The sequence below is a fragment of the Sitophilus oryzae genome, unplaced genomic scaffold, assembly GCF_002938485.1.
Source record: "Sitophilus oryzae breed Bouriz unplaced genomic scaffold, Soryzae_2.0 scaffold_1512_pilon_pilon, whole genome shotgun sequence".
NCBI classification, from domain to species: Eukaryota; Metazoa; Arthropoda; class Insecta; order Coleoptera; family Curculionidae; genus Sitophilus; species Sitophilus oryzae.
In genome coordinates this window covers 2,162,822-2,187,138 of record NW_022146184.1, presented here as the reverse complement: position 1 = coordinate 2,187,138, position 24,317 = coordinate 2,162,822, and the positions used below count along the sequence as shown (strand labels likewise).

General features: G+C 31.0%; 1 protein-coding gene across 1 annotated transcript; it reads right to left on the bottom strand.

The window, feature by feature from the left end:
- On the bottom strand, positions 1-414 carry LOC115878438. Its single transcript, XM_030894947.1, has one exon. The coding sequence runs from the start codon at positions 412-414 to the stop codon at positions 1-3; it is 414 nt and encodes a 137-aa protein (XP_030750807.1).
- Positions 415-24,317: the final 23,903 nt, after the last annotated feature.

The following is a 24,317-nucleotide window of genomic DNA, read 5'->3' as shown; positions in this document are numbered from 1 at the left end:
TTAGAACGTTTTTCTACGTTGTCCGATACCAAATTTCCAGCCTGTTCTATTCGTACAATCCTCTGTTGACAGGTTTCTTTCACTCATCGCTTTGTGTACGCTTTTTTGCCATTCCAGTTTCGGTCTTCCCTGTTTTCTTCTGTCCTTTGGTTGCCAATTGATTATTTTCTTGGGCCATCCAGTGTCCTTCATTCGCTCTACATGTCCGTACCAGATCAGCTGCTTTTTCTCTATATCCTGTGTTATCGTACCTTCTATACCCATTTGTTGTTTTATGGTATTATTTCTTATTTGTTGTTGTCTTGAAATTCTCATTGATCTTCGAATGACATCCATTTCTACGGCCTCTACCCTCATGTATCTCTCAGTTATTCTCCATGTTTCTACTCCATACAGGAGGTTGCTCTTTATCATGGTTTCATATATATTGAATTTTCTACGCTTTGTTATTGATTTGCTCCATAAGATTCCATTTAGACATCCGATTATTTTTTTCGCGTTGATAATCCTTTTCTCTATTTCTCTGCCGTCAGTTCCAGTAAACCATAAACTATCAAAGTAAAGATAAAAAAAACGTTTTTAGGGCGTAAACTTGTTTTAATTATGTATTTTTTAAATTTTTAATATCAAATTATTTTCTTAGCCATTTAAATGTTCGGTGTGTCTAGGTGCACGTTAGCGTTCATAAAAGGGAAATTAAAACAACTTTCGTTGCACGTCATCAATGATACCATGCGTCGTCATGGAGTTTGCTGGTGGTCGTATTAAGATGTGCAACCAAAGTTATTTTAATTTCCCCATATAACCCTATTACAATATTTAGGTACAAGGAAACTGGAAAGCTTTCCGCACTAAGTAATGCTTAGCTATAGCCTGGTTACGAAAGCAGCCTGCGAGTCCGTGGTTGAAGCGGTCGCTTCGGGAGCGAGGGGTTCTCAGATAGATCCCCGACAAAGGTAGAATTTTTTATTTTTTGCAGCTGCCTGTAATAGCAATCAAAATACGCCGTAGGCTCTCTGGGATTCTTTTTTTTTGTTTAGATTGCACGCGAAATACACGATTGGTGTGCACCGAAGTTTTATTTTTAGTACACGTTAACGTGCACCTAGACACAGCGTTAAATGTTTAATACACATTTAGTCCAATAAAATTGTCATTTGAAAATAAAAAAATTACGGGCAAGCTGATTTTTTCAGAGTTTGTCTTCTGAGTGTAAAATTAACAAAATCGGAAATTTTCTCCTTGCGGTTTTTGAGCAATAGGGGTGGTTTTTTTAAAACTGTATTACAACAAAATAATTAGACGCAAATTGTACAGGGTGGGTCAAATTCGACGCTTTTAAATGGAAACATCCTTTTCTATAGGAGATAGACGAAAACTAATATCGGTGTCTGGAGCTCAATTTTCATCAAAAACATGATGGTGAAAACCGCACATCAATATCTGTTACCGTTTCGGAGTTACGGGGTGATTTTCAAAAATGTGCATTTTTAACAAATCGCTGTAACTTTTTTGCTATGGAAAATTTTGTATTTCAATGAAAACATTTCTAAAGCACCTTTTTACGTAGAATTTAATGGTCTAAGTATATTTTTTTAAAAATTAATAATTTAAGAGTTATCAACAGAAAAATTGATTTTTTATTTGGGACACCTTCTGTATTTTTAATTAACTGAAAAGAATTTAAAATTACCTTTCCAAAAATATAGCACACTTGATATTTTGTTATAATCCTCTTCGAAATACAGAATTTTTAAAAGTTCGCCACTTTTAACTAGTAGGCTTTGGACACCTTATTGATGATATCGTCCTATTGCTGCCAAAAGTCACTAACTAACATTTTTCCGAACAACCAAATTCAATCACTAACTATGTTTTGAAGCGGAGAATCTGTTGCAAAAGTCATTAACTACGATTTCCGGCTATTTATGTTTTATTTTAATACCGAATAGTTACTAACTATAACATCTTTATGCAATGCAATTCATCTTTAGACGCATTTTTCTCGGAAGTAATAAAAAGTAAGTTAGTGACTTTTGGCAGCAATGGGACGATATGCCCTTAATGGAACTCGAAAACATATTTTTCCAGCAAGACGACGCACCGCCTCTGAACGCTGAAGTTATCAGCAAATTTTTGCAGCCAATTTCAAGAATAACTGAATAGCTAACCAAGATCCCAGCCGTTGGCCGTCGAGGCCGCCTGACTTAGTGCCCATGGATCTAATCCTATGGATATATTTGCGGAAGAATAAACGTCTCTTGGTCCTTATTCTTTCGTATAATCTAGACAAGAATTAGAAATACTTAGCAGTTATAAGAGGGTATCTTTCACCCTACTGAGTTAATGAATTCCGCGAGAAATGTTCAAAAACCGTCTGTCCATAACAGAAAACGGTCGATATGTCGAACACCTGTAGCAAAATCTCATGTCCTGGTTTGCTATTTATTTTTATTGTTATTAGATATAGTTTAAATGTGTTGATGTTGGTTAAATATATTTTAAATTGTTATAAAATTCTGCATCTCTCATAGCAAATATTATTTTTGTTTTAATTAATGCTCACAGCTAGAATTTTTTTGCATTACAGCCTTCAAAGCCTATACTTATTTAAAGCGGGCGAATTTTTATATACTCTATATCTCGAAGAGGAATCGAGCAAAATATCAAGTGTGTTATATTTTTGGAAAGATAATCTTAAATTCTTTTCAATAGATTAAAAATATACAGGACGTCACATATAAAAAATCAAATTTTCCGTTGATAATTCTTAAATTATTAATTTTAAAAAAATTATACTTAAACCATTAAATTCTACGTAAAAAGGTACTCTGGAAATGTTTTCATAAAAATAGAAAATTTTCCATAGCAAAAAAGTTACAGCGATTTGTTAAAAATGCATATTTTTGAAAAACACCCCGTAACTCCGAAACGGTAACAGATATCGATATTAGTTTTTGTGTATCTCCTATAGAAAAGGGTGTTTCCATTTAAAAGCGTCGAATTTGACCCACCCTGTACATAAGAATGTTCTCTATAAGTTTGCCTAATGATTTTTTTTATAAGTTTATTATTTCCGGACTTAGCGGCCGTTTCATGAGCCCTTTGGGGTGGTTTTCAAAAAGTTTGTTTTACAGCAAATTGACCCGTATGAGAGTTGTTCATAATAAATGGCCAAGCAACTTTTCTTCATGATTTTTTTTGTAGCTTGATTATTTTTGGAGATTTAACGCTACGTATTTTTTTTATTTTCACCGAGATTTTCACTCTCGGTGATACAATTTTACTGGATTAATTTTAGTTTATTCTACTTACCACCTTTCAGTGCTTTATAAAAAAATGTGTATTTAAAGATATTAATTAAATAAACTTCGTGTCATATAAAACTAATGTAACCCAATTAGTTTGATTTAAAACGATTATTTGCTTCTTCTTTTACACCAGATCTATTTATCCTGTTAATCCTGTTAATAGGCCAAGATTATGTACAAGGTTTTTATTATAATTTCAGGGATTAAATGTTGACGGCCTTAATCTGTAACCTGAAGGTTTTATTATTGGAGCAAATTAGAGTTATAAAAAGAGCTGTTTCTTCAAATTTTAACTTCTATAGGGTGGCTCAGAAGAGTGTCAATGGATCGGGATACTTTTTTTAAATGGAACACCCTGAATATTATTGAATTTTCTGCTTTCTTTCAGGTCATTTTACATAATCCTAAGATATGGGTAACTATATTTCGATAGTTTGAGAGATAAAACATAAATAAATAAAAAATATATATATATTTTTCAGCCTTTCTATAAAAAGTTATTAAAAATACAAGAACTGTTCTGAAATCAAAACTATATTAGTTCTTTACATTAGATGGTCGGTACTTACTTTGCTAGAAATATGGTAATCGTAAATTATGCCGGACGTTCAAAATTCTACGCCAAATTTTTTCAGATATAAAATAACTTTTTTTCGTTTTTTTTTTAATGGAGCACCCTGTATATTATTTTTTTTAATAGATGGAGAATTAAAAAATCAACATTTCTTTTATTTAGAGTATTTAAAATTTTTTACGGTTTCGCTGATATTCGTGGTTTTCTATTTCATGTGGCATTTTTCATCAAAGCCATCCAATGATTTTTCTCTTGTATTTTACCGTTGAAAGAACCATATACAGAGAAAACCAGGCTACTAGTAACATAGCAAGTTAGCACTGCCGGCTAGTCGGCTAGTCAGGCAGTACGAAGTTGCAGTTGTGCTTGGACGGGTCGGTCGTGACAGACTAGAACTACGACGCGAGGAGTGCCGAGTATTTATTATTTTCATTTTAAGTGTTTACCTTCACTTAAGGTAACATTTAAAATAAAAATACTTAAATCTTTATTATTTGTGTGAGTTTACAAGCCAAAACTAAAAATAAATAAATTCTCTAAACCCAAAAAAAATAAAATATTACTCTAAATAAAAAAAAAGTTATAACAAGTGTTGAAAAAGACCATCTTCTTGTGTTAGACAGAAGCCTAGGCGGTGGTAAAATCCCCGTCTGACATTGGCTAACATATTAGGGCTAATAGTTTGGAAAGCCTCTCGTATTTTTACTTAAAGCTCATCTAGATTATTAGCTCTATTATGACCATACACTCTGGGTTTTACATAACCCCACAAAAAGAAATCATTAGGAGAAAGATCTGGTGATCTAGCGGATCACAAAATAGTTCCATGTCTACTAATTAAATGGTTAAACACTTGCTTTAACTCCTGTTCTTCATTAATCAACACATCAACATTGTGTTTTTGTGGGGACACGCACCCATGTGTTTCAAAATTATTAATAACTCTTGATACAGTAGATAAAGATGGAATTGGCCTGTTTACAAAAGTTTGTGGAAAAATTGTTTGTATATCCCGATAAGACCTATTTTGGAAATACCATTTTACAATTTGAATTTTCTCACGAACTTCGTAAACATCCATTATTTTACTTAAAAAATAAATTTTACAGGAGAACTGTTGCGAGAATCTATGTATTCGTTTTGGCTATTAAAACACGAATAAATACAAATTATGAAACATTCTTATCACATATCTACCTATTTTTATTTTATGGCATTTTCTCGGCTGCTTTTTATCCGGCGGACGGGCATACGCTAATTCGTCCGGTTCTGCCTATGTTACTACTACAGTGGTCCGGTCTGTATATCGATCTGTATATGAAATAATAGTGCGTGTATCTGCGAATCCACTAAAAATTTTGGAATACTTTAAATACAAAAAATGTTTATTTTTTAACTTTCCATCTAATAAAAAAATATACAGAGTGTTCCGTTTAAAAAAAAACAAAGAAAATTTATTTTATATTTTAGAAAGGTTGGCATAGAATTTTGAACACCCTGTATGATTTAAGATTACGATATTTATAGCATAGTAAGTATAGACCATCTAAAAATCTAAAGTAAATACCTACTATAGTTTTAATTTCAGGAGAGATTCTTGTTACATTACCAAACCAAATCAAAAATGTATAGGATAATATACCGGGTGCATCTCAAAAGAGGCTCACCCCTATAACTTTTTTATTTTGTTTAGATAAAAAAAACGAGATTTAGTATGTTAGTATATGACATAAATTAGGATTGATTGACGTATTCAATTGTTTTTGGTCGTTTCCTTTTTCACCGGAAATTACAACTTTTGATTTTTAAATGGCAACTTTTAATTTTTATTCGATAGAAAATGACATTCTGAATAGAATGACATATCATATGTCAACTTTTGACATTCTCGCTTAATAAAAAATCATATTTTAAATTTCAATCTAGAGTGCCAGGGCTATGCTAAAAACGCAAATTTTTAATCAAGGAGCCTTGGAAAAATAGATTTGATCGTCTAATGTTTTTAGTGTCTTGTCCTGGCCGATTAAAAGATGTAAATATATCGTATATTTTATAATCGTATTTTTAATCATATCTCAATTTTCTCAAATGGAACGAGGGTGGCTCATTAGCATATTTGGCAAAAGCATTTTTTTACGAATAATTTTACCATACACTTGGTATTTCGAGTCAAATTTTCGTTATGAACCGCATGTTATAATTTTGAATAAACCATATGTGAAAATGTCAAAAGTTGACATATGATATGTCATTCTATTCAGAGTGTTATTTTCTATCGAATAAAGCAAAAAATACCGGGAATCTCATTTAAAAATCAAAAGTTGTAGTCATTTCCGGTGAAACAGGAAGTGACCGAAAACAATTGAATATGTCAATCAATCCTAATTTATGTCATATACGAACATACCAAATTTCGTTTATTTACCTGAAAAAAATAAAAAAGTTTTAGGGGTGAGCCACTTTTGAGACGCACCCGGTATACTTTTAGGTTTCCGCTTAAACAAAATCCTCAAGTTTTTTTATTCTAGGAGCTACAGATGCCCGACGCACTATTGCCCAACCCTGTATAAATGTTAATCATATGAAATAAAAGAATAAATTCTAATTTATATTTTTTCTGTACATTGAAAAAGTAATGATGTATTTCAAAAACTAAGAGTTTAGCAGAAACAACCAAAACGAAATGAACTGGAGTCCGATATTGAACTTTTATTTCTAACAGCTTCACACAATTTTCAAAACATGTTGAATTCACTTAAGAAATTCTACTGATTTTTCGTTAGAAGACTTGACAACGTTGTATTTATCATATAGCAGAGAAATACAGTTATTCATACAGCCCGCGCTTCATAGATGGCGCGAGAATGCATATTTTAGTGAATTAATTTAAAAAATATAGACCGTTTACTCGTGGTTAAATATTGACAATGCGTATAAGCATTGTCTAAGGCCTAAGATATTAACATATTATATAGTTTCTCGTATTTTAAAGCAATCAGTGTGATAAACGATATAATATTTTTGTAGTCATGTGTAACATACCAATATTCCTTTTTTTTTCTAAAATATTTACTAATGTTCTGTGATCTAATGTTCTGTGATCTGATGATGTTGACAAAATAAATATACAGGGCGACAAATTTTTCATTTTTCTAAAAAAGCTCGAAATCAGGTTCTTGTTTGGCATCTTAACATCGATTTCCCTTTAGTAACTCTTTTTTATTAGTAATAACATTTTGAAAATATAACAGGGTGTTTCTTAATGACATGCTAATATTTAAGGGCGTAAGTCTTGGACCTATTCTAAGAGAAAAACTTCATATGAATGTACAGGGTGAGTCAACGATAGAGTAAAGTCCATTATCTCATTTGTTTCGAGGTTTACAAAAAAATGTTTAATACAAAAGTTATAGGGATGGTTAAGATACACATTTTAAAATTATTATACAGTATACAGGGTGATTCAAAAAAGTGCGGCGAATATAACATATGTTTTTTTTAAATGGAACACCCTATTTTTTATTTTATTTTTAGATTCTGCGTAAAATTCCATAATTTTTTTATCTATAATGTTTTGTAGGTACCTAAAATTAATAGTTTTTGTAATATTTAAATTTGTTTAAACAAATGTTAAATTGCAGTGTGATAAAAAATTGTCAGTGATGGTATTGTTTCTGAAATTGGAGAACTAAAATTTGGTGGGAGAAGTTTATAGAGATATAGAAAAAGACCTATGTAAAGATATTTTAGTTAGATGCTACAGGGTGTTCAAAATGTATTTATGAATTTCAACTACTTAAAATTAAGAAATTTCAAATTTTTTAAATGGTACACCCTATATATTATCACTTTTTCTGATAGATTTTACCAAACTCTTCAAGTTTTATTAAGTATGTCATATACCTATTTTTAATAGTTTGCGATTTATTCCAATTTTTTCTACTTTTACCCATATACAATTACAATAACATCATAGTTGCCATGACAAAAAGTAATAGTTATCAAAATTTTTGTCTGTTAAGCAAGTTAAGAACAAAATTTGAATTTTAGTTTAATTTGTTGTAATAAATGTAAATTGTAGAGATAGTAGTTACAGATTTTCCTGAAATTAATTAGTCAATGTGACTGGTGACTAATATACACGAACAAGCCAAAAAATATATTTCTTTGTCAAATACGTTTAAAATAAAGTATACGGAGGGTACCGCTTAAATTCCTGTCCCGATATTGAAGGATGGCTATAGAATTTCAATGCATTTCCTACATAAGTCTATCCTTGGTTTGTAGGAGGTTTGACTAAACAAGGATGAACCTATGTCTTGAACATTCGACTCGATTTTCTGTCCTCCTTCAATACTGGGACGTAAATCCTCTCATTGCTCTTATGGGGAGGCCGTCGTATATTTTATTTAAACGTATTTGTTCTTTGTTCAGTACTATATATTATATACCTAGTACTTTGCTAAGTAGTATAAGAATAGATGTAGATTATCTAGAAAACATCTTCAGTGTGTAATGGGGCGGTTTCGCGGCAGTAGTAATATTGGCTTTACCAAATGAAATATAAACCAGAATTACTACGGGAAAAAAACTTTACTCTATGTCGAAGAAAATTCCTGTATCAGTAGTCTTCAACAATTAGGTAATCTAGTATTATCCTAATCTGGGCAGTGTCATCTTTCATAATATAGAAATACTTACACCAAGAAATTCACGACTGCGATTTTAGTTTATTTGAGTAAAGATAATTAATTTTAACTAATACCAGCAATTGTAACTAATTATTAAGCTACTTGTTAAAGAATAAATAAACTTCTTAAGTAATAAATAGTTTGTTTTGTCATGGCAACTATGATTTTATAGGGTAATTGTATTAAAAATATATATGGGTATATATATGGGTAAAAAGAGAAAAAATTGGAATAAATCGCAAACTATTAAAAATAGGTATATGACATACTTAATAAAAGTTGAGGAGTTTTGTACAATCTATCAGAAAAAATTATAATATATAGGGTGACCCATTTAAAAAAATTGAGATTTTTTAATTTTAAGTAGTTGAAATTCATAAATATATTTTGAACACCCTGTATTATTTAACTATATATATATATATATATATATATATATATATATATATATATATATATATATATATATATATATATATATATATATATATATATATATATATATATATATATATATATATATTTTGTTCATCTCTATAAAACACTTCTACCAAATTTTGGTACTCCAACTTCAGGAACAATGGCACCACTGACAATTTTTTACCACACTGCAATTTAGCATTTGTTTAAACAAATTAAAATATTACAAAAACTATTAATTTTAGGTATATAACATTATATATAAAAAAGTTATTGAATTTTACGCAGAATCTAAAAATAAAATAAAAAATAGGGTGTTGCATTTAAAAAAACATGTTATATCCGCCACACTTTTTTGAAGCACCTTGTATACTCTATAATAATTTTAAAATGTGTATCTTAACCTTCTCTACCACCTTTATATTTAAACTGTTTTTGTAAACCTCGAAACAAATGAGATAATAGACTTTACTCTATCGTTGACTCACCCTGTACACGTTGCTATGAGTAATTGTACACATTTCATCATTATATATATATACATTTTACTTATTTAATAAAAATATTAAGGAATGCGCATATCAATAAAACTTAGTTGAAGATTATACCGGGTGCGTCTCAAAAGTTTCCTATAACTTTTTTATTTTTCCAGATAAAAAAAAACGAGATTTGGTATGTTAATATAGGACATAAATTAGGACTGATTAGCGTATTTAATTGTTCTTGGTTACTTTTGAAATGACTAGAAAAGAAAAGTTTACTTTGCATAGAATGACATATCTGCAGTCAACTTTTGACATTGTCGCATATGATTTATTTAAAATTGTAACATGCTGTTCATAACGACAATTTGACTCGAAATATCAAGTGTATGGTACCGTACGTAAAAAATGCTTTTTCCAAATATGCTATCCCTTGTTCCATTTGAAAAAAATGAGGTATAATTAAAAATATTATTTGGGCATCTTTTAACCGGCTAGGACAAAACACGACGAACATTAGACGTCATTAACTGTCAGTTTTTTCACGTCATCTAGGGACCGAGTTGAAGAGTTCGCGCTAAAGATTTTAGACAGTGACAGTTATTTTTGCGTTTAACGGACGACCGCACAGTGCGGCGGATGATAAATCTAGCGGGACAAAACCGTTTTGATAGTAATAAACCAAAAAATGTGTACTGATAAGAAATAATAAATATTCCAATTGATATAAAAATGCATGAATTATTTTTTGGTTGTATATATTCTTTGTATTTCGATACATTTTTATCAACCAAATTTTTTGAAAAACAAAATATATTTACAAGTGCTATTTACATTCTATTCCAAAACCAAATTATGTTGAAGATTGCCAAAGGTATGTAGTTTTATACTTTACGTATATTATTTGTTAAAATCCTTCGTGCCTTTGTTCTGCATATATCAAACTTTCACTTTTTTTCAAATATCGATATATTGAATGATATAGATCTTTTGAGTTGCCAATAGTTACCAACACAGGTAGTCACAGGGAGTTCAAGCTTAATAGGTGAAAGCGCCAAAAGTTTCATTTCAATTGGATAGTATAAAAACGAAACAAAGACTCGTTGAAGGGTTAATTGAAGAGCATTCAAAAGAATAATTATTAATAGCTGCCCATACACGAAAAGGCCCGGTCTTCGGACTTGGCTTTGAGGCCGGGACTTTTACCCAATTTACCATAGCGGAAATATATCCGCGGACTTTACCTTTGTTTGATGCCTTCTAGCGGATAAACGAAGCACTCTATGTATAGAGGTAAATTGGGTTCAATAAACTTATTTTGGTTCCAAAAATACGTACTAGTTCTATGTCCTCGGAATATTGGGACACCCTGTATATCGACAAGGGGTGCACGGTTGCTTTGGTTTAAACCTTTTTTACTACGATTCTCTGGTTTTCTTTGTCAATATCAATGCGAATTTGTTTGCTGCAAACAACGATACAAGTGGCATAAAATTTCGTGCAAAATAATGATATGCGATGAGCAGCTGCTTTATTATTTGCTATCCTTAATTTACACGACCGTATAGATCTATTTTGTCCCCCTTTCTTAAACTAGAACTCATCCAGCTCTGACAAAAGATAGTATCTGAAACGGTTTTACAAAACTTAGCCCTCCATGTCCGATATCAGTGGTACCAAACTTTATGACACGAATGGTTGTCGTCTCGGCGCACTCAGTTCTGGGATGTTCTGATGTTTCCCCATTTTCACCACAGAATCTGCATTCGCCGTCAGAAACATCTTAGCTTCAATTTACTGAGGTATTCATTGAGGAGTCAATGTCCTTGAGATTGTTCTTACTTAAATCAAGGAAAATCCTTCATTTTTCTCAGTCGTAAATTCTGAGAAATTTCTTCGAGTGTGTTAAACCGTGGGATGATTCCAAATTACGGATGGTGTATTCCAGGTTCTTGAGTTCCGCTTTAAGTTGGTTTCAGTTAGTTTCTATCTAAGACAAGTTGTACGTATATTTTGATAGCGTAGATTTATGCCTGAAGAATGCTGGGGTAGGCACCCATTAGTTTTCGGCCCAAATACTCCTATTCCTGGTCCTGCTTTGGTTTTGGAAGTTTATTTAATCTTAATTATCCAAAAAGAAATTAATATAAGAGTTTATAATATTAAGTAGCTATTGACTTGAATTTATGCCCCGATTGTTATACTTAACAAGTTAAACCATCAGTTTCATCTCGGAAACAAAGGCAGTTAACAACGCTTCAATGTTTTAATGGTAATATTATGTAATTAAATTGTTTTTTTAATAAAGTAATTACAGCCAGTGATTAAATCCCACTAATGTATGTTAAATGAACCGATAATCACCTACAGTTAATGATTGTAACGAACAATAATAAACAGCTTTTTACAAAGATTATTCATTTTATTTTTAGAAAATAATGGCACTAAATTTCCTATTGTTTGACATTCACTTTTTCCCGTTGTTTTAGTCTTCTTTGTTGTTCATCTCTTTGCTCCTTCGTCAAAAGTTGAAAGGGTTCAAACTCGGCCGTTTTCTTTCCATTTGCGATGTGCCAAAATCTGATTAAACTGATCTCCCATGCGAAAACGTCGCGCAGAAATTCCTGCTTCAAGGCTCGTCTTGTATATTTTGCGGCAAAAACCGAATACGTTATGTAACTAAAAATTATAATTAATTTGTTATAAAAATATTATTAAAAAATGCATATAAGGTAATTACATCATAATATTCTATATAGGGTGAGTCTTAAATAAGTGCAGATATTTTCAGGGCTGATAGATCTTGATTTTTAAACTGTTTTGAGAGTCACCGGATTTCTTCTGTATCTGCATCCACTTTAGTGCCGTAATCATGGTAATATCAGAGATCAAGAAATTATAACGTGGAAAAATTTGCTGGCACAGGCCGTTCTAAAGTTCTTTAAAATATATCTAGAGGAAAATTTAAAAAAAGAAAATGTACGATTTTCAACAATGACATGGCTTATAGACGTGCTTCTGGGGTCGAAATTTTGTTTGTATAAGAATATTGAAAAAAAAACGCATGTGCCAAAAGTTATTTTTTTTAAATTTAGGGAAGCGTATTTACAGGATGTTTTCTAAGTAATCTAAGAAAAACTATGGGGTCTAAAGTATTTCCTTTCATATATACAGAGTGTTAAAAACAATTTTCTCAAATTTCTCCGAATGTTTTAGACCGTTGGAGGATTTCCATTCCAGGTGATGACCTTCCAAGTTCTTGAGTTCCGTTTTAAGTTGATTTCCACTTGGGAAGCAGAACGGTTCTGGTCCAGACGGTGGTTGTGAATTGGATTTGGATTATTAGATTTTTTTAACTTTAATGATACAAAAAGAAATAACTATAAGAGTTTATATTATTAAGTAGCTATACAAGGTGGTCCGAACAGTATTCCGGAAACTTCGGCAGCATATTTTGCAGATAAAAATAAGTAAAAAAGTTCCTATAAATATATGTCCTAAAATGTTTACTTTCAGAGATACAGGGCGTAGAAGTTTCATTTTTATTTCGATTTTTTCTAAATAATTTCTGAAGTAACGTCAATATTTGGATAAAAATTGGTGTCTAGGAGTTTTTTGACATGATAAACTTGATTTTCGTGTCAATATGACTCCTACTAGTAGAGGGCGTCACCTACATGCATTTTAACTGTTTTGAATCATAATAACTTTTTGTCCGTACCTGTGAACCGAGCGAAAAAATATCTGTGTGACTTTGTACGTAAAAAATATCTCTTTGTAAAAATCGCTACGAGCAACCGTTCTTAAGATATTTAGAATAGAAATAAACAATACATGTTATTATTGACGAATAATAAACACGTTCAGTAGATACTAATTTCACTGAAATAATAAATTTTGGAAATTTTTATTTTTTTAAATTAATCATAAATTTTTCTGCAAAAAATGACGATAAAACAGTTTCTGTTGAACTTTTGGCACAAAAACATTTCAAATTTATGATTTCAATCTAATAACTATTTAGTCAACATGCATGTTTAATTTATGTCAATGATGACAGGTATTGATAATTTTGATTCCAAATATCTCGAAAACCATTACTCGTAGCGATTTTTAGCAAGAGACTTTTTTCACGTAAAAAACGTCGTAAATGTATATTTTTTTACTCAGTAGTTTTATACAGGTACGGACGAAAAGTTATTAATCTTCATACCAGTTAAAACCTTTGAATAAGAAGACTAAGGAAGGAGCATAATGCTATCCATGCATTCATGCATGGTGGGCGGAAAAGCCACCATAAAAGCTCTCTAGGGTGGGGATCCTTGACAGTTCTGTTTGACGATTCATTTGACACATTTGAATTTGATTTGAAATTTTGTGAATTTGTCAGTCTTTACGGAGCTTATTTTATGTTATTTATTATTTATTCTACTACTGATAGTTGTATAAAGGTAGTAAATCTAGATGGAAATTGTGGCAGAACTTAAATTAACAGTGACACTATCGCGATTTATGAAAAAGACTCTAAAATAGTTGGTTGTGTAGCGTGCGGTAAAATCTCGGCAAAAACTGAGTGAAATAATGGAACAACTTTTCGCTAGTAAGTGACTATATAATATACTTACGTGTAGTAAACCGATCATTTATGAAATTCACTTAAATTAACTAAATTATATATTTTTCTTGCATTTTAGCTTTTATTTATTACTGTCAAAGATTAGATGTCAAAGAATTTAGATACGCTAATTTGACTTACCTGCTTCAGTAGCGTATCGGATGTTTGTGTTAATAAATACTTATTATAACTTATCTATTTTTATTAGAATTATATATTTTTATAACAATTTTAATAACTACCAACATTTATTCACAACGTAAAATAAAACAACAAATTATTGAGTCTACCCCACATCTACCCTACATCATAGTTTTACATTTTTTAAATAAAATTAGAACGACACTGATAAACCGGAATTTAAGTCGGCCATATTTGAGGCCCATCGCGGTGTACCTAAGATTTTTGATATGCTCCTTCCTTAGTCTTCTTATTCAAAGGTTAAAACATATGTAGGTGGCGCCCTGTACTAGTAGGAGTCATATTGACATCAAAATCAAATTTCTCATGTCAAAAAACTCCCACGCACCAACTTTCATCCAACTATTGTAATCTGTACTGTAATCTGTAATCAATACTGTATCTCCGAAACTAAGTATTTTAGGACATACATTTATACGAACTTTTTTACTTCTTTTTATCTGCAGAGTATACTGCCGAAGTTTCCGGAATACAATTCAGACCACCCTATATATTGACTTAAATTTATGCCCCGATTGTTATACTTAACAAGTTAAACCATCAGTTTCATCTCGGAAACAAAGACAGTTAACAACGCTTCAATGTTTTAATGGTAATATTATTATTATATAATAAAATTGTTTTTTTTAATAAAGTAATTACAGCCAGTAATTAATACCCACTAATGTTTGTTAAACGAACCGATAATCACCAACAAATCCGTTAAGCAGTTAATGATTGTAACGAACAATAATAAACAGCTTTTTACAAACATTATTCATTTTATTTATAGAAAATAATGGCAAGAATTTCCTATTGTTTGACGTTCATTCTTTCCCGTTGTTGTTTTAGTCTCCTTTGTTGTTCGTCTCTCTGTTCCTTCGTCAAAAGTTGAAAGGGTTCAAACTCTGGGGATGTTTTCTTTCCATTTGCGATGTGCCAAATTTTGATCAAACTTATCTCCCTTGAGATACCGTCGCGCAGGAATTCCTGTTTCAAAGCTCGTCTTGTATATTTTGCGGCAAAAGCCGAATACGTTATGTAACTAAAAATTATAATTATTAGTGTATTATAAGAATACTATTAAAATATTCACATAGGGTCGCTGATATGTATGGGAAGGGTCGATTATTAGGTAAAATATAAGAGGTACCGCAAAAAGTTAAATATGAAAGTTATAGGGTTATAGTAATCATATCTATTAGTCGATTTATGTTAGGTCATATCTATTAGCGAGTAATAAATTTAAGTATACAAGGTCGGTCGTAAAGTCGTGGCACATCAAAGTTTTATTTTTTAGCCGATCATACCAATAGGTATGGTAGGCTATTAAGATCGGCAAATTTTTTTTTAATTTCACTCAAAATGAGTTATTTGGGTCATAAATGACCTAATACAAAATAGTTTCATGGTGTCTGTCGGTCTGTCCGTCTGTCTGTCTGTCCGTCTGGAACAGGATAACTCAAGAAACCGCTGAACCGATTTTAACCAAATTTGGCACAAAAATACTGTGGCAACCGAGAATCTGTCCATTAGTTTTTGGTGGGGGTGGGGATTGGTAAATTTGTAATAACATCAAAATCAGCAAAGTCGCAGTTTTTCAGATATTAACATATTTTAGTATGGGCGGCTATACGTGCCTCCCGGCGCCGATTTTTTTAAATGGAACCCCCTGTATATTATTGCATATTTCGGTTCTTCGCCATATGTATAGTAATTATTATAATATAAAGCATTTATCATTAGAAGTTTGATGTAAATACTTTTGTTAGATATGCAGGGTGGTCCGAAAAAAAGGAAAGGAGCGAACACTCCACTAACTGGACCAGAACCTTTCTGCTTTCCAAGTGGTAACCAACTCAAGGCGGAACTCAAGAACTTGGAAGATTCCATCCGCAACCTGGAATGGAAATCTTGCAATGGTCTAAGACACTCGAAGAAGTTTCTGAGGGCTTATGATCAAGAAAAATCAGAGATCTTCCTGGGTCTGAGTAAGAACAATCTTCGGATTGTCACGGGGTTTTTAACAGGACACTGTCTCCTCAATGAACACCTCAGTAGATTGAAACTAAGAAGAAACGGCGAATGCAGATTCTGTGGGGAAGATGGGGAAACACCAGTACACCTCATCACTGAGTGCGCCGAGACGACAACCATTCGTGCCATGAATTTTGGTACGACTGATATTGGAGATGGAGAACTACCCTCTATAAAACCGTCCCAGATACTGGCTTTTGTCAAAGCCCTGGGACTGTATGATGAGTTATGATTCAAGAAAGGGGGACACAATGGATCTGTAAGGTCAAAGTGATTAACCCCTCTCCCACTCATTCTAAATTCTAAAATTCTAAAAAAATTCAGGGTGGTCCGAACTGAAGTTTGATGTAAATACTTTTGTTAGATATACAGGGTGGTTCGAACTGTATTCCGGAAACTTCGGCAACATATTCTGCTGATAAAAATGAGTAAAAAAGTTCCTATAAATGTATGACCTAAAATGCTGAGTTTCGGAGATACAGGGTGTAGAAGTTTCATTTTTATTTCGATTTTTTCCAAATAATTTCTGAAGTAACGTCAATATTTGGATGAAAATTGGTGTCTTGGAGTTTTTTGAAATGAAAAATTTGATTTTGATGTTAATATGACTCCTATTTGCAGAGGGCGCCACCTACATATTTTTAACTGGTTTAAAGAGTAATAACTTTTCGTCCCTACCTGTATAAAACTACTAAGTAAAATATTATACATTTACGAAGTTTTTTACGTAGAAAAGGTCTCTTGGTAAAAATCGCTACATGTTATGGTTCTCGAGATATTTGGAATCGAAATTATCAATATCAATTAGCGATGGGAACTATTGAATGAATTAGACTATCGAATGGTTAATGAATGAATGATTTCAACTATCGAATGGTTTTATTCGAATAAAATCATTCATTCATTTGTATACTAAAGCATATGTAACAACCTCGCCGTGCGACTAAATGGTTATCGTTGAGCCACGACTATCGAATGCTTTTGATAAATCAAATTTAGTATTCGTTTGATTTTTGTATGCGTCAGTGCATTATTAGTTCTTCCAAATTTTTATAACTTCGCCGTATAAATACTGTGCTATTTTTGCGTTTATTAAAATAGTTAAAATACTAAAATAGTAGTTATTTTTTAATTTTATTTATTGACGATTGTGTGCATGTGCAGGCGGTCAAAATTTTTACGAAAATTTGTGTGGTTTTCCGTAGTCCGATCTTTCAATTATTTAATTTTATATGATATATGGCCTATTTTTTAATGGGAAATTTTGAGAAGTTGTGAAGAATTTTTAAGAGAAATGCGATGAACTTACAATTAATTTTAAAAATACATATTTGTATTTTACATGTTTTAATAATATGAATTAGTTAAAGTTAATAATCATATTTAAGTAATGTGTTTAAGTAAATGGTTATTGAACTCAAACTATGGGGTGAGAAAATTAAAATGAAAGTTTTACACGTGCCAATTTAAAAAAAAGTTAACGATGTTTGTATTTTGTTTATGCTAATTCTCTTACATGTAGTTTTTTGCGATTTCATTTATTTTTTAAAGTAAATGCCAGTAAAAGTAAATATAATTTTTCAACAGTAATATAAAGCACCTAATATAAATAATTTTGATTTCTAATTTTTTATTTATATATTTCTTCCATTACATTGTATGCTTAGAAAATTAATAAATGTTTATATTTCATGATTTTAAAATTTGTTATTAATATAACAAATTAGTTCTGTAATTATTATTATTATTTAATAAACCAACGTTGCCCCCCAAAAAATTTAGAGACTATATTATTTTTAAATAGGATCTAATATAAATAATTTTGACATCTAATTTGTTGTTTATATTTTGCTACTACTTAAAAAAAATATTTATATTAAATGATTTTAAATTTTGTTGTTAATAGGTATAACAAATTATTACTGTTATTATTATTTATTAAACCAGTCTTTGCTTAAAAACATTAAAAATCATTTTCCTACATCCAAAATAACAAGTATTATTGCAGTGTAACAACAGAATATTAATAAAATGCAGAATATATAGACATACTATCCCTAACTAACTAAAGTCAAACAATAATATTCTTTGCTAATATCAACTAATACCAAAATATGGCAACAGCGCCCTTCATAATGTATTTTCTGTATAAATACTAGCACCTCAATAAAAAAAATAATGTGTCCAATAAAAAAAATAATGTGTCCCTCGGGTTTCTCGGAAAGAAACCTGGCCGATGGAAACGTGGCCGTGCGACAACTAAAATTCAGTTAATATTTTATTATAATCGATCCTGACGAATAAATGAATTTCATAAATGAATGAATTTTATAAATGAATGGTTTTTGCTGCCGAATTACTAGAATACAATATTTCAAGGCAGATGACGGATCTATTCGATAATTTTTATTCGAATAGTTTTCAACGAATGTTTTCTTACTAACTATCGAATTATTCGAATGAATTGCAACTATCGAATGTTTCGATAGTATTCATTCGACAGTTCCCACTACTACATTAGAAGTTTGATGTAAATACTTTTGTTAGATATACAGGGTGGTTCGAACTGTATTCCGGAAACTTCGGCAACATATTCTGCTGATAAAAATAAGTAAAAAAGTTCCTATAAATGTATGACATAAAATGCTTAGTTTCGGAGATACAGGGTGTAGAAATTTCATTTTTATTTGGATTTTTTCCAAATAATTTCTGAAGTAACGTCAATATTTGGATGAAAATTGGTGTCTTGGAGTTTTTTGAAGTGAAAAATTTGATTTTGATGTCAATATGACTCCTATTTGTAGAGGGCGCTACCTACATATTTTTAACTGGTTTAAAGAGTAATAGCTTTTCGTCCCTACCTGTATAAACCTACTAAGTAAAAAATTATACATTTACGAAGTTTTTTACGTAGAAAAGATCTCTTGGTAAAAATCGCTACAAGTTATGGTTCTCGAGATATTTGGAATCGAAATTATCAATATCAATACCTATCATAATTGTCATAAATTAAACCAAGAGATATTTTTCATGTAAAAAATCACGGACATGTATATTTTTTCGCCCCATAGTTTTATACAGGAACGGACGAGAGAGAGAAAAGTTATTTTTCTTCAAAACAGTTAAAACCTTTGAATAAGAAGACTAAGGAAGGAGCATATCAAAAATCTTAGGTACACCGCGATGGGCCTCAAATATGGCCGACTTAAATTCCGGTTTATCAGTGCCGTTCTAATTTTATTTAAAAAATGTAAAACTATGATGTAGGGTAGACGTGGGGGAGACTCAATAATTTGTTGTTTTATTTTACGTTGTGAATAAATGTTGGTAGTTATTAAAATTGTTATAAAAATATATAATTCTAATAAAAATAGATAAGTTATAATAAGTATTTATTACCACAAACATCCGATACGCTACTGAAGCAGGTAAGTCAAATTAACGACGATTCTTTGACATCTAATCTTTGACAAGTAATAAATAAAAGCTAAAATGCAAGAAAAATATATAATTTAGTTAATTTAAGTGAATTTCATAAATGATCGGTTTACTACACGTATGTATATTATATAGTCACTTACTAGCGAAAAGTTGTTCCATTATTTCACTCAATTTTTGCCGAGATCTACCGCACGCTAAACAACCAACTATTTTAGAGTCTTTTTCGATAAATCGCGATAGTGTCACTGTTAATTTAAGTGCTGCCACAATTTCCATCTAGATTTACTACTTTTATACAACTATCAGTAGTAGAATAAATAATAAATAACATAAAATAAGCTCCGTAAAGACTGACAAATCCACAAAATTTCAAATCAAATTCAAATGTGTCAAATGAATCGTCAAACAGAACTGTCAAGGATCCCCACCCTAGAGTGCTTTTATGGTGCTTTTTCCGCCCACCTTGCTTGAATACATGGATAGCATTATGCTCCTTCCTTAGTCTTTTTATTCAAAGGTTAAAACACATGTAGGTGGCGCCCCCTACAAATATGAGTCATATTGGTATCGAAATCAAATTTCTCATATCAAAAAACTCCCAGACACTAATTTTGATCCAAATATTGACGTTACTTTATAAGTTATTGGGAAAAAATCTCTTGAAATAAAAATAAAACTTCTAAACACTGTATCTCGGAAACTAAGCATTTTAGAACATACATTTATACGAACTTTTTTACTTATTTTTATCTGCAGAATGTGCTGCCGGAGTTTCCAGAATACAGTTCGGACCACCCAGTATTTAGTCTGAGATAAGAAAAACCAAAAATCTTTTTGTAAAATAAACATATTATTGTACCTAATAGTATGAACACAACTTTCTAACTTTTATACAAATATAAATCTTATCTGGTGTTTTTGGTATAAAATTATTTCTATTCCTATCTAGTATTTTAAAAAAAATCTTAATTAAACTTGGTAATACCACAGTCTTTAGTTAATATTCGATGGTAATACTTACTTCATTCCCAGCTTTGTGTAAATAGGTTTATGTAGCATTGTATAGATATAAAAAAGATATCAGTAGGTGTAAAATTGCAATGAAAAATATTTGACACTTTAATTATCATGTCATGTGTGAATTTTTATATATTTGACATTAAATTGAAATGTCTAGTAATAAAAGTAAAGCAAAATAATTTACTGTATTTTATGTACTAATTACTTAAAACCAAGAAGATTGTAGGTACATATTATATTAATACCTACATGCCTTGATAAAATCGATAAAATCAAATTGGTATGGAATTAAACGTTATGTATACTTATATAGTTTTGTATCTTTATTAAATATATTTGTAGAGTAATGTTTATTTTTTTTTAGATTTTTACAAAATGGGTTGAGTAGCCAACTAGCAACATAACATTTTTCAAATTGTTGGTAAGCCATAGTTTTGATATTATCTTACTTATAGCAGAACATTTTTATATACATAGTTTAGGTGAGTTTATTATATTCTCCACCCATTAACTACTGTCCTTTTCAAGTCCTTTTCAATATACCCTTTCTATCTGGTTCTCGGTCTACCCCTCCTTCTGTTTCCACTTATTTCACGTCTCATTATCATTTTAGGAACTTTTGCTTCAGCCATTTCAGTCTTTATGCTCTTGCTACTCCCGTAGCCCACGGCCACACAGAAAGCGTTTTTTGCGTTTTTAGCGTGAAGCGTCTTTAGCGACTAAAACAAAATAACAGGATTATATAGGAGTGACCCCACCAAAAGCGTGTAGCGTTCGGCGTGTCTCGCAAAAAACGCAAATGAAAACAAATCAGTTTGCTTTTTGTAGCGTCTTTAGCGAATTCTAAGATGAGACCCCGTCCTAGGCGGACGTTACATTTAATAATACAATAAAAATAAATTAAACACTATGCATTTTTTTTCATTTTCCGTTATTATCTAAAAACATTTTTGAAATGTTGAAAAAGTAATAAATTAAAGGAATATTTTCTTACGCGTAAAAAATAGTTTTTTTATGCGTAAAAAGTGTTTTTTTTTGCGTAAAAAAGTTTTTTTATCAAAAACAAATATTTTTTGACGCGTAAAAAATAGTATTTTTTACGTGTAATAAATAGCTTTTACACATAAAAAATTTTTTTTTTTTGGTAAAAAAGTTTTTTAGCAGAATTTTTTTACCGGAAACAAAAAGTTTTTGACGCGTAAAAATTAGTTTTTTACGTGTAAAAATATTTTTTTTACATGTAAAAAATATTTTCTTTGGTAAAAAAGTTTTTTTACCAGAAACAATAAGTTTTTGACGCGTAAAAATTAGTTTTTCATGTGTAATAAATAGTTTAGACGTAATTTTTTTTAGGGGGTAAAAATGTTTTTTTACCAGAAACAATAAGTTTTTGACGCGAAAAAAAATAGTTTTTTACGTGTAACAGTTTTATTGGCGTAAAATAATAAAAATAGTTTTTTATCTGTAACAAATGGTTTTTTACACGTAATAATTAAATTCACTTTTACAAAATTCGTATTAAAATATCAATATTTTTGATAAAAACGTGGACTTCTCACAAATACACTTCGCGTCGCGTCACTACGTGTTTCTAAGCCGTTAATACGTTTTGTTGCAACTAGCTCGTGTGTCAGGGCCGTCTCGCTAGCTCGTATGTCACGGCCTTGCATTTCTACTCCCAGCGCAAGAAGTTTCACTCCAAAAAGTTTCATAAATTATGTCCTAAAATTGCGTTAGCAACTAGTAATATTTACTATTCTATTATATAAATATAATTATTTGTTATATTAAATTATAACAAGTATTGGGAGAAAGATCTGGTGATCTAGCGGGCCACAAAATAGTTCCATGTACACTAATTAAACGGTTGGGAAAAGTATTGTTCAAATATTCTTGAACAATATGGGCATTGTGGGCAGGACAACCACTTCAGCAATTTGATTACTTGAAAACGTGGGATTTTGATCCGCGGTAGCACAAATGAACACTTGCTTTAACTCCTGTTCTTCATTAATCAACACATCAGGTTTTTTTGTTCTTGTGGGAACACGCACCCATGCGTTTCAAAATTATTAATAACTCTTGATACAGTAGGTAAAGATGGAATTGGCCTGTCTACAAAAGTTTGTGGAAAAATTGTTTGTATATCCCGATAAGACCTATTTTGGAAATACCATTTTACAATTTGAATATTCTCACGAACTTCGTAAACATCTATTATTTTACTTAAAAAATAAATTTTACACGAGAACTGTCGCAAGAATCTATGTATTCGTTTTGGCTATTAAAACACGAATAAATACAAATTCTGTAACATTCTTATCACATAATCTACCTATTTTTATTTTATCGCATTTTTTCGCCTGCTTTTAATCCGGCGGACGGGTATACGCTCGTCCGGTTCTGCCTATGTTACTACTACGGTGGTCCGGTCTGTATATATTTTTAATTGTAATATTTAAACACAGTAAAAAAATGGTTTCACATGGAAAAATGCAAAAAACTGCGTTTGAGTGATTTTGGCGCCCTCTAACTTTGTCCCCGTTGGTTTTAGAGGTTTGTTACTTAGAAATGAACATGTAGAGTGTTTAATACTCTTCATTTTTTGTTCCATAAAATTTTCTGTGGAACCTACAGTTCAGCCAGAAAATTAAATTAATCTTTTTAGTTTCTCAAAAACGGTGGGGTGAGGGGATACGAATTTTCGAATTTAATCTTCTCCAGTGGACCACTTACGACTGACAAAGTGTGAGAGCGGGGGTAATTTGATAGGAGTTAAAGGGGTGCCAGATTGACAGTACTAATATGTATTTTGTAAGTCCTGTAATATAACGTTTTTTAGATCACATACTAACTGAAAAATCGACTAAATGGATTACTTGAGATCAGTGACGCAACTAGACACAGACTTTTAGGGGGGCTCAAATCTTTTGAGAGAGCTTAGGTTGCTATAAGATAATATTGATTTGAGGATAAAACCAATTTTAAACGACCCGCACCAGACTTGGCGGGGCTAAGACCGCCTAGACCCCCCTAGTTGCGCCACTGCTTGAGATCCATCTCAAGCAGACATTTTTCTAAAAAATAAATTTTAAAATTTTGAATAGATATAGAGTAAATAATTATCCGAAATTCTATTTCTCTGTAGGTACCAAGTTTAACGTCATTTTTATTCAATCACAAGATACTATTACACAAATATAAAACAAAAAAATATATTCAGTCATCCTGAGATATTTTATATAAATGTATTTAAAAACGTGTAGGTAACAAAATACGAAGATTAAGTATAGCCAAATGCTATAATCAGTATTACTAAATGAAAATATCCGATTACTAGTTAATATCTAAAATAGAGAATGTGGTATAAATTTGACTCTACTAAAGATAAAATTAAACAGTAACTACACATGAGTGTATTTATTTGATAATTAAAATTTATCAAATATTACGCCCTGATATTTCCAGATTTACTATCCTTTTAACAAAGTCCTCGACAAAATCGGTACCTACTAAATTTTCTTTCGATATGATTCCACATCAAAA

Bases quoted from the DNA above. Each gene is read 5' to 3' on its own strand.
- LOC115878438 (XM_030894947.1), bottom strand. From the start codon at position 414: ATGATAAAGAGCAACCTCCTGTATGGAGTAGAAACATGGAGAATAACT.